The 15028-nt window shown below is 45.2% G+C and overlaps 1 protein-coding gene across 3 annotated transcripts in view; it reads right to left on the bottom strand.

Moving 5' to 3' along the window:
* Nucleotides 1-15028, bottom strand: part of LOC146858186 (alpha-aspartyl dipeptidase-like) — a 193355-nt gene that overhangs the window by 111560 nt on the left and 66767 nt on the right. For all 3 annotated transcript variants that reach the window (XM_085648954.1, XM_085648952.1, XM_085648953.1), the window contains one exon: nt 13807-13895. In XM_085648954.1, the coding sequence (XP_085505080.1) occupies nt 13807-13895 (89 nt within the window). The remainder of the gene's footprint in view (nt 1-13806; nt 13896-15028) is intronic.

Genomic DNA, 15028 nt, shown 5'->3' with positions numbered 1-15028 from the left:
ATCTGTTTTCTAAATTCCCAGTGATCTTGTGTGCTGCGCGCCGCAGTTGGAATAGAGTTCCATAGGGCTGGGGCCAGGGACCTAAACGAGCGTCCCCCCGCTCTGCTCCTGAGCACTCTAGGAGTGCAAGGGTAAATGTGGCATCAGATTGGAATTCTCAATTCCTGAGGGACTTTAGCAATTGAAGGTTGCATCCTAGACTTTTCCAGTGCCTCAACCTGCTGTGGTGTCCTGGTGTAGTGGATCTTTTTGCCTTCCGTCTGAACTCACAACTCCTGATTTTCTTCAACTGGAACTAAGATCCCCTTGCAGCGAGTTTGGATGCTTTCCTCTAGAACTGGCAGGGGAACATTAATTATCCTTTCCCCAGTTCATCATGATTCCGAGGGTAATTTCTCAGATGAGGCACCAGAAGGCAGTGATGTCTTTTGGGATGGCTCAGCCCTGATTCCCTTTGTTGTTGTTAATGTGTCAGACCCAGATTTAGGTTCCAACCTTCCGGGACCCATCTGGGTTTCATCACCCTCGGATTCTGTCAGACCGATTGATATCGATGGATTGGAGGGTTTCAGAAGATGCAGATAAATACTGGCTCTTTAAGAACCATCTTCCTTCTATCTCAAACAATTGCACACTCACAAACGATATGCTTCAGCATGGAACTGATGGGTTTGTTGGTGCGACGAACAGAGTGTGGATTCCAATCCGCAGATTTTCATCTGATTGTGAATTATTCGGTCTCCGTTGGCAGTCAGGGCTTGGCTTATAGATCGATTCATAATTTTCTGTGGCCATCATACTTTGGACCGAAGACCAGTGGTTTGTAAATTGTTGTGGGGTATCCGTTTAATCCAGCCTCCTATACCCACATATTCAATTTTGTGGGATGTGAATGTGGTCCTTAGATTCCTAAGAGCATGGCCGAATAATGAAGATCTTTCCAGGAAGCAGTTGTCAGCAAAGCTTTCAGTACTTTTGTGTCTCATTTCATGCAGACATGTCTCGATTGCAAGGACCCTGGATTTAACAGGAAGAGTCTTTTCACCTTCTGGTGTGGTATTTCAAATGTATAATCGTACAAATTTATAATCTTTCTAAGACGCATTCACATTGTGCGAATTTTCCAGCGTTCACGGACAATCCAGGGAACTGCTTTAGACTACTGGCGGCAAATACTTATTGCTCTGCAGAAGTCTTTCAAGCTGGTGACGTCGGCTACACTTGCCAGATGGGTTAAATGGTTGTTGTCAGAAGCTCAATGAGAATGGTAGCATGTACACCTTTTTTGTACTCATGACTGTTCTTTAACTGCTCATAGCAATGGTGCGGCGTGCTAACTGATTCAGTGCTCTGCCCCAAATAGCACGCATAAATGATTCACAGTGTGTTTGGCACGACCTCACATGCTGAAATCATGTGAGGTCCTGCCAAACACACTGTTGTCAGTAGCTGGCATAGACACTTCCCTTTCTGGTACATACATTAAAGGTCCAACACATTCAAGGCCCTCCAATCAATGCCCGCTTTTGTACACTTCCTTTTTGGTGTGATGGATCGAATGTTGCTCATATGAGGGTAGGGTCAACTACATCTCATTTTGAATTACATGTAAAAAAGTGATGTGTCTCCTCCAAGAATTTCCGACTCAGTTCTTCCCAAAGTTTTTGACACAATATTGATATGGGGTATATTAATCCAAGACGAATTGAATTGCGAAGGAATGTAATCCTGGTTCCATATTTTTAAGTTTTTTCCAAAACAACACTGTTCTAGCCAACACGCGTTTCACCCTATCAAAGCATGCAAGCCTATGGCGTCTACAAGTAAATTCAATAGCATACATTTAGTATATGTAGTCACAGAAAGGACAAAGCTCTGGAATATAGCTTCCGGTAGATGTCAATGTTTTCCTGATCAGTCACTGCAGTCCGATTCATTAACCGTATTTTGGATTTCTAATCGTGCTAAGACGCATTCACCCTGCACGAGTTACCCGGCGTTCCCGGACAATCAATGTCTGCGTAGTGCACTGTTTAAAGGACTATCAGGATTGTACAGGGAACTGCGTCAGACTACTGGCGGGAAAATACTTATTGCTCTGCAGAAACCTTCCAGGCTGGTGAAGTTGGCCACACTGGATACATGAGTTAAGGGTTGTTGTCAGAAGCTGGCATAGAGCACTTCCCTTTTTGATGCCCATTTGAAGAGACGTGACATGGCCTCAAAATCTTGCTTTTTGGGGTCTCATTTGGAAAACATTATGGCAACTGCTGACTGGTCTTTTTTTTTTTATCATAATCCGATTGTTGATGTGGCCTCTGTTGTTGTGGGTCAGCTTTGAACAATAATAAATCTGAAGCCTCCGATTCTGACATAGAATGAAAAATCTTATAGCTATTGTGTCAAAGAATTTGTTATTCTATCGAGGACATGGTGGTGAGAATTATCACACACGCTTGTATCTAATTGGATCTTCTTGTATTTATTAACGTTTAGTGCGATTGATACTTCTAAAAGCATTATTATTTATAAGATAATGCAGACCCTTGTTTTTATTTATAGGGTAAAGTATGGGTGTCATTATGGGTGTTTTTTTTCCTGCAGGCTCAGATGGCAAGAAGGGTTGTACGCTGAGGATCTGGATGCAGTTCTGGTTGACGATTGAGTCCATTGGGGAGTCGGTTCTCATCACAGTAGAGGATAGGATGGCACCCTTCAAGGAGCAGAGTGATACTCCAATGATGGATGTTGAAGGGGTTTTTAGGTCTCGCCTGCCATTAGCAGCGTGCATGCGCAGCTCTCGCCATGCGAGGGCTTTTGCAATCGATATGCTTTGAGAAGGAGACTTTAAGCCACGCCCTTCTTTTTAATTGGCTCGCGCCAGCTTTTCATGTTAAACGCTGGCGCTTGATTGGCAATTGGGCTTCTTTGTTACCGCCCTGTTCATTTTTCGGACGGCCCATCTGGACAGGCCGACACCATCTTTGTTTGCCATGACGTAGGAGGGTGTGCTGGTAACTTGTTTACTGGCTTCTTATTGGAAAGCCTACCTGCTCCTCCCTTCCCTCCCCTTCCCTTCCCCCATCCCAAACCAAACTTTCCAGAGTTGCGCTCTTCATTTGTTCATGGGATTGTGCCGTAATGTGTCTTTCTTTGTCCCTTTCCTCACCCGCCCGTTGCTCGAGTTCCTTTATCCCCCACCACCGCTCTTGCGCCGCAGGAAACCAAAAACCTCTACAGATGAACCATTTTGTTTCCTGTTTTAATTGCCGACTCTGCAGATGCTTGTAATTTAAAGGTCGTTCAAGAAAACATTGCTGCTGCTGGCAGAAGGAATAGAATAGCTTTATTTTTACCCCTCATGCCGATGCAAGTTTCAAATTAACATGCTGCCAGAGAGAACAGCTGCAGATACTCCACTGGCTTCCTGACTAAACAAAGCGTGACTCGCCAAGCCGTATCTGCCTTTGAAAAGCCTCCGGGAGAGCTTGTCTCTAGCGAGAAATGAACCGGCTGAACTTATCTGCTTTTAGCGACATGCTCCACAAGAAAAGAAAATCTGAAAACTGTCTCACTGAGTAAATACAGAGGACTTAGCAAGCCACCTTTAATTACCATGCCCCCTCCACTCAGCAGAGCCCGCATTGAAACTTCAAGGCAGTGTGGTAAGTCGAATTGCCCGAAGCATGAGTCCTCTCCCAACTCGTGTGCTCTCAGGGAAGGCAGAAACAGATGCTGGATGCCATTCACACTGTTTTAGGCAATTTCAAGAATGAAAGGACAGAAAATACAAACAACATTGTTTCATTCATACCTCTCCCCTTCGGCCCGCGCCCTCCACCCGCCCCTCCTCTCCCGAACACCACAGACGATGGTGTAAGCACGGAGCATGGGTGTGGGATTATATCCAGTTTAATCAGATAACAGTCGTGAGTATTACTTCTTTTACTGCATACACGTAAGTAACAGCTGCTAAATGATACGTTTAAGAAATAGTTGTTAGCAATGTATAGAACTGTTAAAATACATGTCATTTTTTTTAATTCACACGTTTGACAAATGTGTTTATACTTGTTGTTGGATATATTACAGTTCTAGAGATCCGTTACAAGTATTTAAAATCATTGCATACAGTGCCTTTATCTTTAGCTGCCACTTTAACGGATTTTAAACTGTAATTGGAACTTAAGTGAACTTTTCAGTTTTAAATGTATTTCTTTCTTTCATGAAGCATGAACAAATGCGTTTTGGAAATCTTTATAGTGCACACTGTGTACTTGTTTTAAAAGTGCGCTGGGTAGCTGGTGTTCTAGTAAAGCGAGTGATGCTCACACTCAGGTGAAGTTTCCAGTAACACGGCGGACCAGCAGCAACTCCAAAGCTCTCACTGTAGCAGCCCACGGGGAAGTCCCACATCGCCACTGTGGCTAGGACATCCCCGGGTCTCTATTTTGTTTTCTGGAAGGACACCTCCCCTGTTAACAGCAGGCAAATATCGCAAATTATTTTACGCTGTTGCTATCACAATGGACATTAACAGCAGGAAACCACATCCTGCGTAAAAATTGGACAGTGGCATGTGCCCAGAGGCAGTTCCCACAACATCTGTCTCGAGTAATAAATGCCTCCACTCTTCCGCCTCCCCTGGGCCAGGCCTTAGTGGCAATGGGGTAAAGTTTACAGCCCCCACTGGTTCGTAGAGATGCTTATCATGTGTTCCTCAATCTATTGAAGGGTTATATTATGGAAGCTGTGCTCTGTTATTGGAATGTTTGTGTATTTATGACAAGGATGTGGCCTAACGGCCAGAGCTGCCAACTATGGAGCTGGGGAACCAGGTTCGAGTCTCGGCGTCAGCTCGGCATCCTGTGATTCTGGGCAAATCACTTAATCTCACCGTGCCTACCAAAAATAAATGCCGCTATGTGTCAGGTAACTAGTGCTCATGTAAAGCGCACCAGTACCTCTGGGTCGAGTTTGCGCTAAATAAAACTGCAACAAAAAAAGGTAAGGCGTCTAGATGTAATGGCTGGTCATTCCACACAACACTTTCCACATGTCTCACACCTCACGTACACGAGGTACCCTCTGCACCTCCAAGCAACCTACTTTCGTGTATCAACACGTCTTATGGCCAGTCACAATGAATGCGGGTACTACATGGTTGGGCTTTTTGTTTATTCATACAGTGTCTTAACGTTATTGTTGAAACTTTGTAAAGTCTGAATGAAGCAAACAGAGAAAGGCCTGCAACCTGGAAAATAGAATTTGTTTTCTGTATTTATTTTCTAATTAAGGGGGTAAACGGCATTTGTTCTTAAGAGGACACACAGATCTTAGGAGAGCTCGAACATATGACTGCTGCACATCTGGCCCTGGTTCTAACACATGTGTTATGTGCCTTTGCAGCGAGGACCGTGCTAGGTCACCAGAGCCTTCTCATAACCATGTCCACAGTCCACTGGGTGCGATGCCACGGGGTCCAAGCTAATCCATCATTTCACTGACCGTTCCTACTCTCCCCGCTGTAGCATTATTTATGTATTCATTGTATGTGATACAGCTCAGCTGGCAGGCTTTAAAAACACTAGAACAATTTATCATGTTTGATGTGCTGCTGTAAAACCTCCCCTTGTGTAATGCTTCTCAGATACAAAAGTTATACTGTGACGAGCACGGTCTCCTGACCCTTTTTGTTTATTTTCATAGCACAGGTGCCAAATACATTTGAAATGCAATAGGCCTCACATGAGAGAGAGTTGGAGCTATTTGCATTGTAAATGACAATGCCTTTTATTTATCTGTTTTAAAAACAACACATAAATAAAAGGCATTGTCATTTACAATGCCAATAGCTCAAACTCTCGTAAATATGAGATCTATTGCATTGCAAATGCTTGTTCTGGACAGTTATTGTTGTTCAAAATGTTCTGGTTGGACTCTCGCAAAAAAAGAGAAGCGCAATGGGGACAGCAGATCTCATAGGCCATCCCAGGCCTTGATTGGTAGATGGTGTGTGTTGGACTTGGCCCTTTGTGGCTAAAGTTCCTTAAACCTTTTGCATTCTCCCTAGACCTTTTTTCTGAGATGGTGTTGCCAACTTAGATGCTTTGGGCACTTTGCCACTGCTGATCAGTGTCAAAGTGCAAGTGCTCCCTGTGTAAAGTGTAATGGTAATTGGTTGTCCATGATTGGTATGTTTGACTTACTAGTAAAGTCCCTAGTAGAGTGCACTGTGTGTGCCAGGGCTAGTAATGCAAATGCTACTAGTGGACCTGCAGCACTAATTGTGCCACCCACACAAGTAGCCCTAAAGAGAGAACCCAGGCCTGCCACTGCAGTGCCTGCACGCAGTTTGTTAAACTGCCATGTTGTCCTGACAAGTGCACCCACTTGCCAGGCCTTACCCTTCCCTTTCTATGCATATCAGACACCCCTATGGTAGGTCCAAGGTACCCCCCTGGGCTGAGTGCAGTGTAGGTGAAAGGTAGGACATGTACTAAGGTGAGTACCATGTCCCAACAGTGAAATACTCTCCATTTCGTTTTTCACTGTTGAAAGGCCATCTTGCCCATAGGACAGAATTGGGAAGGCTGTGTAATATATTTCCAGCCTATCTTCCCAAAGGCTTACGATGGAGAGGTGAAGTTTAGTGTGTCTGAACTCACAATTCAATAACACATCTTTTTGTGAAGGTGTTTGTTGCATTGTGTGTTTAGAAACCACTCTTTTACCCTTTGTGGCACAATGGACAGCTGCCGGAGCTGGCTGCACTGCAGGGGTTTAGCAGATGGGATGACATCGGCATTTCCACCCTGGGCGACATGATGCGGAATGGGTCCCTTAAATCGTTCTGGGATCTGCAGGAAGAATTTGGCATTCCCCGGACACAGTTCTACCGGTACCTCCAGCTCCGTCATGCGCTCTCCCACAGCCTGGAGGGCCTCACCGCCATTCCAGAGTTTAGCCCATTGGAGGCAAAAGTCTTCATGGGTGATCTCGCAACCAAAAAGATTTCGCGGATATACCAGTCCCTGGTCACCCACAACGTGCCTCCTCTGGACAAGTTACGGAGGGTGTGGGAGGAGGATGTGGGTACGCTGGAGGAGGAGGTTGGAGGGAGGCACTGGCCGCCCCTCGGGGAGCGGCCATTGCGATGCGCCTCCGCCTCATCCAATTCAAGTACCTTCACCGGGTATACTATACTCGGGTGCGACTATATCGGGCGGGCCTGGTTGCCTCCCCGGAATGCCTCAGGTGTGGTGGGGCGGAGGGCACATTCCTACATACAGTCTGGCATTGTTCGTCACTGGACCGCTTCTGGAGGGGGGTCTTCTCTGGTCTGTCTGAGGTCCTGGGGGGGTTGCTCCCGTGTACGCCACAGCTCGCACTGCTGCATGTCATGGATGGCATCGGGGGCAATATCTATAAACGGCACCTTATGCAGCTGGGCCTTACATTGGCGAAACACGACATTGCCAGGATGTGGAAGGATGAGCGGGCTCCCTCGGTGGCCGCTTGGAAAAATGGCCTAGACTTCTGTATGGGGCTGGAACAGTCCATCTTTGTGGCCCAGGGCTGTCCGCGTAAGCACTATAAAATCTGGAAGCGGTGGGCGGATTATCGGCGCCTGTGGCTGGAGTCGCCAACGGCGACGGAAGATCTCCTAGTGGGATGAGGGCAGGGCTAGAGTGGTTGGGTCTGATGTCTGGGGGGTGGGGGGCTGCCGGGGGGTGTGTGTGTGCTCAGAATGGGATGGTCCACCACTAGATCGGGTAGGCCGTCATTTTCTTAACTCCCATTGGTCCTTGAGTGTGGGCGGATGAGCGGCCATCAGTGGAAATTGCGCAACTTGCGGTGGGGGGGGAAGTTGGGGGGAGGGGGGTAGATATCCGAGATGACATTCAAGTTCAAAGAATGTGTTTGTTTTGTTTTCTTAAAAAACGAAAATGTCCTTTGCGGTTCTATTACTGTGTAACTTGATGCTGCAGTGGCCTCTGGGGTACAGAGCCCTGCGTATATTGTGCAAATGACAAATAAAAATCTGTTAAAAAAAAAAAGAAACCACTCTTTTAGATGTGGCTGGTTTTTTGTGCTCTAACATTTCTGTGGGTCTCTGCCTGGCTGTGGATTGACTGTCTGGATCTGAAAGTGATAGGATCAGGGGAATGTCTTGACCCAGGGGAGGAGGTGAGACAGCAACAGGCTGACCTGCATCTGGAGTGTAGGGGGGGAGGAGCAGCCCCTGTAGGTGAAGAGGCCTGGGTTGCTGCCATAAAACAATGGCTCCATCTCCTGCTGAGTGATTAAGGATCCAGACCACTACTATCAAAGGAAGAAGGTGCACTGGCAGGGAGACACCCAGAACTGGTTTGGACTGGGGTCAGTGCCCCCCTGAACACAAAGACTTCAAAGACTTTGACGGGTATAACTCTGAGAGCCGAAACCCCTGAACATTGGATTGATCAAGACTGAAAAGGATTGACACTACTTTGTGGTCAAGAGGAACCTCTGCCAAGGAAGAAACAGCTGAAGAGACTGAAGGAAAGGACTAACCCTTGCTGTGTGTTCTGGGGCTGGCCTTTAGTTTGCTGCTTTAACCAAAGAGAAGCTAAAGAGCCTTTGCTGTGTGCTGTGTCCCCCTACTTGAAAGGACGTTATTGTGCTGTGTCCTGAAGTAACTTAACCCCAAGGGCCCGAGGAGAGCTGGCTCCCTGTTGTGGAAACTCAGGAACACAAAAGTTTCCAGAGGTGTCTCAGCGAAGCTGTGTGCCTTGTGCAGCCTGAGACCTTCGTAAGAAGCGCCCTGTGATCATGGCCACCTGGAGTCCAAGCGAGTCTCAGCGACGCTGTGTGCGTGTGGTTTTTGCAGCCTGAGACCTTCGTGAGGATTGTCCTGTGATCGTGTGCACCTGGAGTCCAAGTGAGTCTCGGCGACGCGGTCTGCTTGTGCGCCTGAGACCTTCGTGAGGATTGCCCTGTGACCATGCACACCCGAAGTTCAAGTGCGTCTCAGCGACGCTGTGTGCGTGTGCTTTTTGCAGCCTGAGATCTTCGTTATCGCCACTGCCCGGAATCCATAAAGTCGCATCGGAGGCCCAAGATGCGAAAACGGGAGAGGAGAGCGAGGTCGCACCCCCCAGGTAATGTGTGTCGCTGCCTGGGGCGGGGTGGGGGCTCGGAGAGAGATGCTCTCGGCCTCTCCCATTCTGGTAGCGCGACGCCCTGCTTCAGCTTGTATCACGGCCCGTACTTGCCGAGGAGTGGCTGTACCGGGGCCGGAGTGCGGAGCTGCACTTTGGTTTGCACCATACCCCTGTTGGGGGCATATGTTGGAAGAAGCTGACCACGAGTCAGTACGAATGGCGGAGAGACCCTCTAAAGCACCGTGATTGGTGCTGGAGTGTATTACGCATTGCATTATTTCTGCATTACGAACTACCTGATTGATGCATTACGAAATGCCGGATTGTTGCATTATTTATGCACAACGAATTACCTGATTGTTGCATTACGCATTGCATTAGTTTGCATAACTAACTGCCTGATTGTTGCGTTACGCATTGCATTATTTTGGCATTACCAACTGCTTGATTGTTGCATAACAAACTGCATTATTTTTACATTGCGAAGTGCCTGATTCTTGCATTACGAACTGCATAGCATTGCATTAGGACTGCATTGGATCCTCTAGAATTGCTCATTAATACCGCCAGAACCTACAAGGGCTGGCTGGCCTAATAACTGGCCAGGAGGAATATTACAAATACGCATATGTTGGATTTTTATCGAGTGGTCTCATCGTATATCTTTTTATATAAACATATACTTGTTTTTCTATGAAACTCGTGTGGAGTCCTTTTGTGGTGTCATCATTGGGTCACTGAGAGCATGGTTGCAAATACTTTACACATTTGCCTTGAAGATAAGCCTGGCTGCTCGTGCCAAGCTACCGAGGGGGTGAGCGGGGGCTATCTGAGAAGGTGTCCTTCCTTTCCCTGACATGGAAGCGAGGGTCCCTACGTCAGCCAACTAGGGAATCCCGCTTCTAACAGTGTGGTGATGTCATGGGCTGTGCATGGTAAAGTAAGTGTTTGTGGTTTACTGAAATGTTTATTGTGATTTCATTGGCTACTGTGTTTTGCAGTGAAGTTTGAGAAGCATAATTCTTGCATCCTTGTCCTTAATAGAATTGAGAATTCTTTGATGCAAGCGGTAGAAAAGGTTTCATTCTTATCACTTATAACCTTCATTGTCTTATGTAACATTTCCGGTACATTGATTTACATACATTTATGATTTATTGAGCCTGTGTGTGTGAGGTAAAGTGCTCTTGATACCCCACACTGAAACAAATGAGTAGCACTGTAAACAATTGAATAAAAAATTAGTAGATGTGATTTAAATCATTATTTGTGCAATTGCTCATACACACAGATAAATCTTGTATTATTATAGTACATGCACATCTCTTACAAAGAGGGAGCGAACAAAGTCAAAAACCTGCCTCCAAGTCATAGGGTTAGAAAACTAGCCTGTGGGGTAGTTTACACTGTGCACAGTACTGTAGGTTGTTAAAAACCATTTGAATACAGTCCTTTTTAATAACAAGACAATAATCAAATTCAACCAGTCTGGTATGTATAACAACATATGTATTTGATGTCAATTTTCACAAAAATATGTTCATTTTGTAATATATATATTTTTTCTAGTTGTCGTTCGAGTCTGCGTCTTTTTTGACATTGCCTCAATTTTTGTATTCATCATTTTCAATGGAGGTGAGCACACCTCTATTCTTCATTTTATTCTTTAAATATTCTTTAAATAAACTGAACTTTGTTTCTCTTATACTGGTCCACGCTGACTTTTACACAGTTTACCGATATTTTTCAGACCAACACGTTTTCTGGCATCTATAATACACTCTATCTGGTGGCGTTTCTTTTATACCTTACTCACCATTATCTTCATAGCAATAGTAATTATCTGGGTCAAAACATCAGTTGTTTTATCATGCCAATACCACCTCGAAAACTTATCTTTTGCTCCTCAACTAACCCACTTATTGCTGTTGTGGGCTGGTCTCTAACAGGGTGTGCTTCAGAAACTTCTGTCTAAGCAGACATGTAATGCATCCATCTTTATTTACAGGTTTCCCCTGACGAAGGGACGTGCCAGTCCCGAAATGCATCGGGCTCACTCTAATTTGACTATGTATATTGTTTATTCGCAAGGAGTATGACGTATTAATTTGCTCAAAAGCCATAAGAATTGTAATGTGGCATAAATAGTCAATTTGTTTTGATCGTCTTACAAAATGAACATATTTTTGTGAAAATTGACATCAAATACATATGTTGTTATACATACAAGACTGGTTGAATTTGATTATTGTCTTGTTATTAAAAAGGACTGTATTCAAAGGGTTTTTAACAACCCACAGTACTGTGCACAGTGTAAACTACCCCACAGGCTAGTTTTCTTTCCCGTATATCAATATATATGCTTGAATTGACAGCAAGCATAACACTGTAGAACCTAGGTCAAAAGTTTTCTTCTTAATCAGTATATTCAGAAAAATAAGGTGTGCGCTGCCCCTCATTTAGTCTAAGTCATAGGGCCACATGTACGATGGAAACATTTTGCGAGAGCCTAATTGTAACTTTTTGCGACTAGCAATTAGGAACTCGCAAATAAGATATACAACAGTGTCTCAGACACGGTTTGTGATTCCCAATGGGGTTGCAGTTGACCTGCCTCATCAATATTCATGAGGCAGGTCGCAAACTGCGACCTATCGGGAATGGCCTACAATCACAGGGATGGGCAGATCAGACTACCATGTCTGTGACTGTTTTTTAAATAAAGAAATGTTTTTTTATTGAAATGCAGCCAGTTTTCGTTAAAGAAAAACAGGATGCATTTCAAAAATAAGAATGAAAAGCTACCTTTTCATTTTTTTTAAAGTAGCTGCCTGCTCTTAAAAAACGTTGTCGCCCACATTCACAAAAAGGAAGGGGTCCTTTGGGGAACCCTTCCTGTTTGTGTATGGGTTACCTCCTCCTTCACAGAGTCAGTAAAATATGAATGTTTTGTAACCGGATTCCAGTCGCAAAACATTCCTACATGACCCTGCAACTTGCTATTAGGAAGGAATCCTCTTAAAAGTGCCCCTTCCTAATACCCACTTGCAAACCCTATTTTGAGAGTCGATAATAGGTTACCGACTCACAAAATAGGGTTAGTACATGCCAAACAACTCTTTAGTGGTCGTAAACGGCCTGATTCTCCATTTGCGACTGTTAAAACGTGCTGTACATGTGGCCCATAGTTTCTACTCTAAACTACTTGTGAAGTGATAAGCCATGTACCTTTGTTTCCTTCCATTGCATTGGCATCTTGGTAATAGGCTCCAGATAGTGATACTCTAACAAAAGAAGGGCTGATGGCCCTTTAAATTAGGCCTTTATTTTGAACCCCCGCTGCAAGTGAAGATAAAAAAGCTCCCTTGCTGCCTGCAGGTTGCTGCTCTGAACAGAATCAACAAAACAAACAAGATGATGGACGGAATGTTGCACATTGGCAAAACATTCACCCCCAGTCACAGATATGGGTTTAATCCATCGTTATTTTGCTCACCACACCAGCCCAGTTCAGACATGGCCATATGCAAATCAGTCTTGACCCTGTGCCTCATGGGAACAGTCCAGCCCGAACTGCCAAGCCATGTCTTCCCTGGACCGGAATCAAGCATCCTAGGACCGGTTTCGGGGTTTCACCCCTCTTCAGCCAGGATAGCTTGACTCCAGTGGCGTAGTGAGCACGGGACCCACGTCTGGGCATACCCTTCCCACATAGGGCGAACAGCAAAACAAACAAGATGATGGACGGAATGTTGCACATTGGCAAAACATTCACCCCCAGTCACAGATCTGGGTTTAATCCATCGTTATTTTGCTCACCACGCCACCCCACTTCAGACATGGCCATATGCAAATCAGTCTTGACCCTGTGCCTCATGGGAACAGTCCAGCCCGAACTGCCAAGCCATGTCTTCCCTGGACCGGAATCAAGCATCCTAGGACCAGTTTCGGGGGCCATCAATTGTGTGTCTTTTGCTTTCTCGCCCTAAGTGCGCCAGGTATGCTCAGACGTGAGTCCTGGGCTCACTGTGCCACTGGAATCAAGCTATCCTGGCTGAAGAGGGGTGAAACCCCGAAACCGGTCCTAGAATGCTTGTTTCCGGTCCAGGGAGGACCTGGCTTGGCAGTTCGGGCTGGACTGTTCCCATGAAGCACAGGATCAAGACTGATTTGCATATGGTCAGGTCTAAACTGGGGTGGCATGGTGAGCAAAAGAATGATGATTTAACCCAGATCTCTTGACTGGGGGTGAATGTTTTGATTTGCTCTGCATTCCGTCCATCAATTGTGTGTCTTTTGCTGAACAGAATCAAAGCACGTGCGGGCGCTGCTGAATCATGTCCTGGTAAAAGAAAATGACACAAGGACAAATCCAGCACATTTCTCTGGGTCTTAGCTACCGGGATCTGGCAGGATCCTCTACTTTCCAGCACAGGATTCCAGACAGATAAGTGAATCTCTCTTTGCCTAAAGAAAAAATATTTATGTAATGTAAACTGGTGCTCATGTAAATCTAATCTAATGTCCTCGGGCCAAGATCGCGCTGTTTAAAACTGCAACAAAAAATGCATGTTTGTATCCTCTGTGCGCCAGTATACGGGGCGAGCAATTTCAGGAAAATTCACATAATAACAATTGCTTTATGTGCATAAAATGTTACCTAAGCTTTCAAACTTCTGCCTCGCAGTCTTGGCGTAGTGGTCTCGGTTATGAAGAGCATAAGGAATGAATAACACTCTTTTCACCTGCCTGGAAGGTAGAAGGGATTGGGAGAGGGAAAAACAAACACACCATTCAGAACATTGGTGAAAAATGCAAATATTCCTCACTATGCATGTTGCTTTTTACAAACAAAAATTAAAATGAACAACGATAGATCAATAAATAGCAAGGCATATTACTAGTAACAGCTGACAAAGCTTACACTTCTATCCCTGAAGATAAAAATAAAAAGATTGACAATTAACGTGTGGGGGGGTGAACAGCCCCCATCTATGATCAGTGCGACCACAGTGGTACCAAGCGGCTTCATTCGAGTCATCCAGTTAACGTCAGATCGGGAGCAAATAGTGGTTGTGGATAACTTGACCATCAGGGGCAGTTTTACGCAATGCGGCGCAACAGCAAACATTGCGTAAGTGGAATGAAGTAGTTTCTGTCTCCCTCCGTTGCACCATAGTGTAACAGTGCATAAGTAATGTCAAGCAAAGGTTTTGAACTGGGAAGGTACTCTTCCAGTACAAAATACTATGCTAACACAAAGTGCGACACTTTTCCCACTTTACATGTAGGCTGAACAGTGCGGCACACATGAAAAGTTGGAAACATTTTAAGAAAAAAAAAAACTTCTCAAACCTTATGCCAGCCAGTCTTGAGCAGATATTACATTTTGGAGCAAAGTACTATCTTTTTCAGTATACACAGCTTTGCGTTAAAATCCATGGGTGATTGCATGAGAAGGCATGTAGCAACCTTGGAACCACTCCTTGATGTAAAGTAGCATAAGCGCTACTTTGTGTAGATTTAGGGATCATTTCCTGTTATAATCAGGCTGGGAGGTTCATCACAAAACTATACTTTGCGCCGGTTTGCATCACTTATTGTGCGCAAACCTGGCACAAAGTGTTAGCAATCAGCCCACATTGTCAGGTGGAAAGTGTGCTAGGAGCCACAGTCTTCCCCCCATGATAATTTCTCTAGTTGTTACTGGGGCAATTGGCCTGGAATACAGGGCGGAAAGAGGGAAAACGGGGTTTTACCAAATTGGAAACTGAAGCCACAGGTTACCCCTCATTCCGACATTTGGAACTCCGCTTCACACACCCAATAATCCTGACCTCCCTTCAGCAGACGCTAGGAGCTATGCAAGTAAGTAAAAATGC

This window comes from Triturus cristatus, chromosome 3_2 (assembly GCF_964204655.1).
Source record: "Triturus cristatus chromosome 3_2, aTriCri1.1, whole genome shotgun sequence".
Lineage (NCBI taxonomy): Eukaryota > Metazoa > Chordata > Amphibia > Caudata > Salamandridae > Triturus > Triturus cristatus.
Note: the sequence above shows the minus strand (reverse complement) of the source record. Positions and strands in the feature narration are given on the sequence as shown.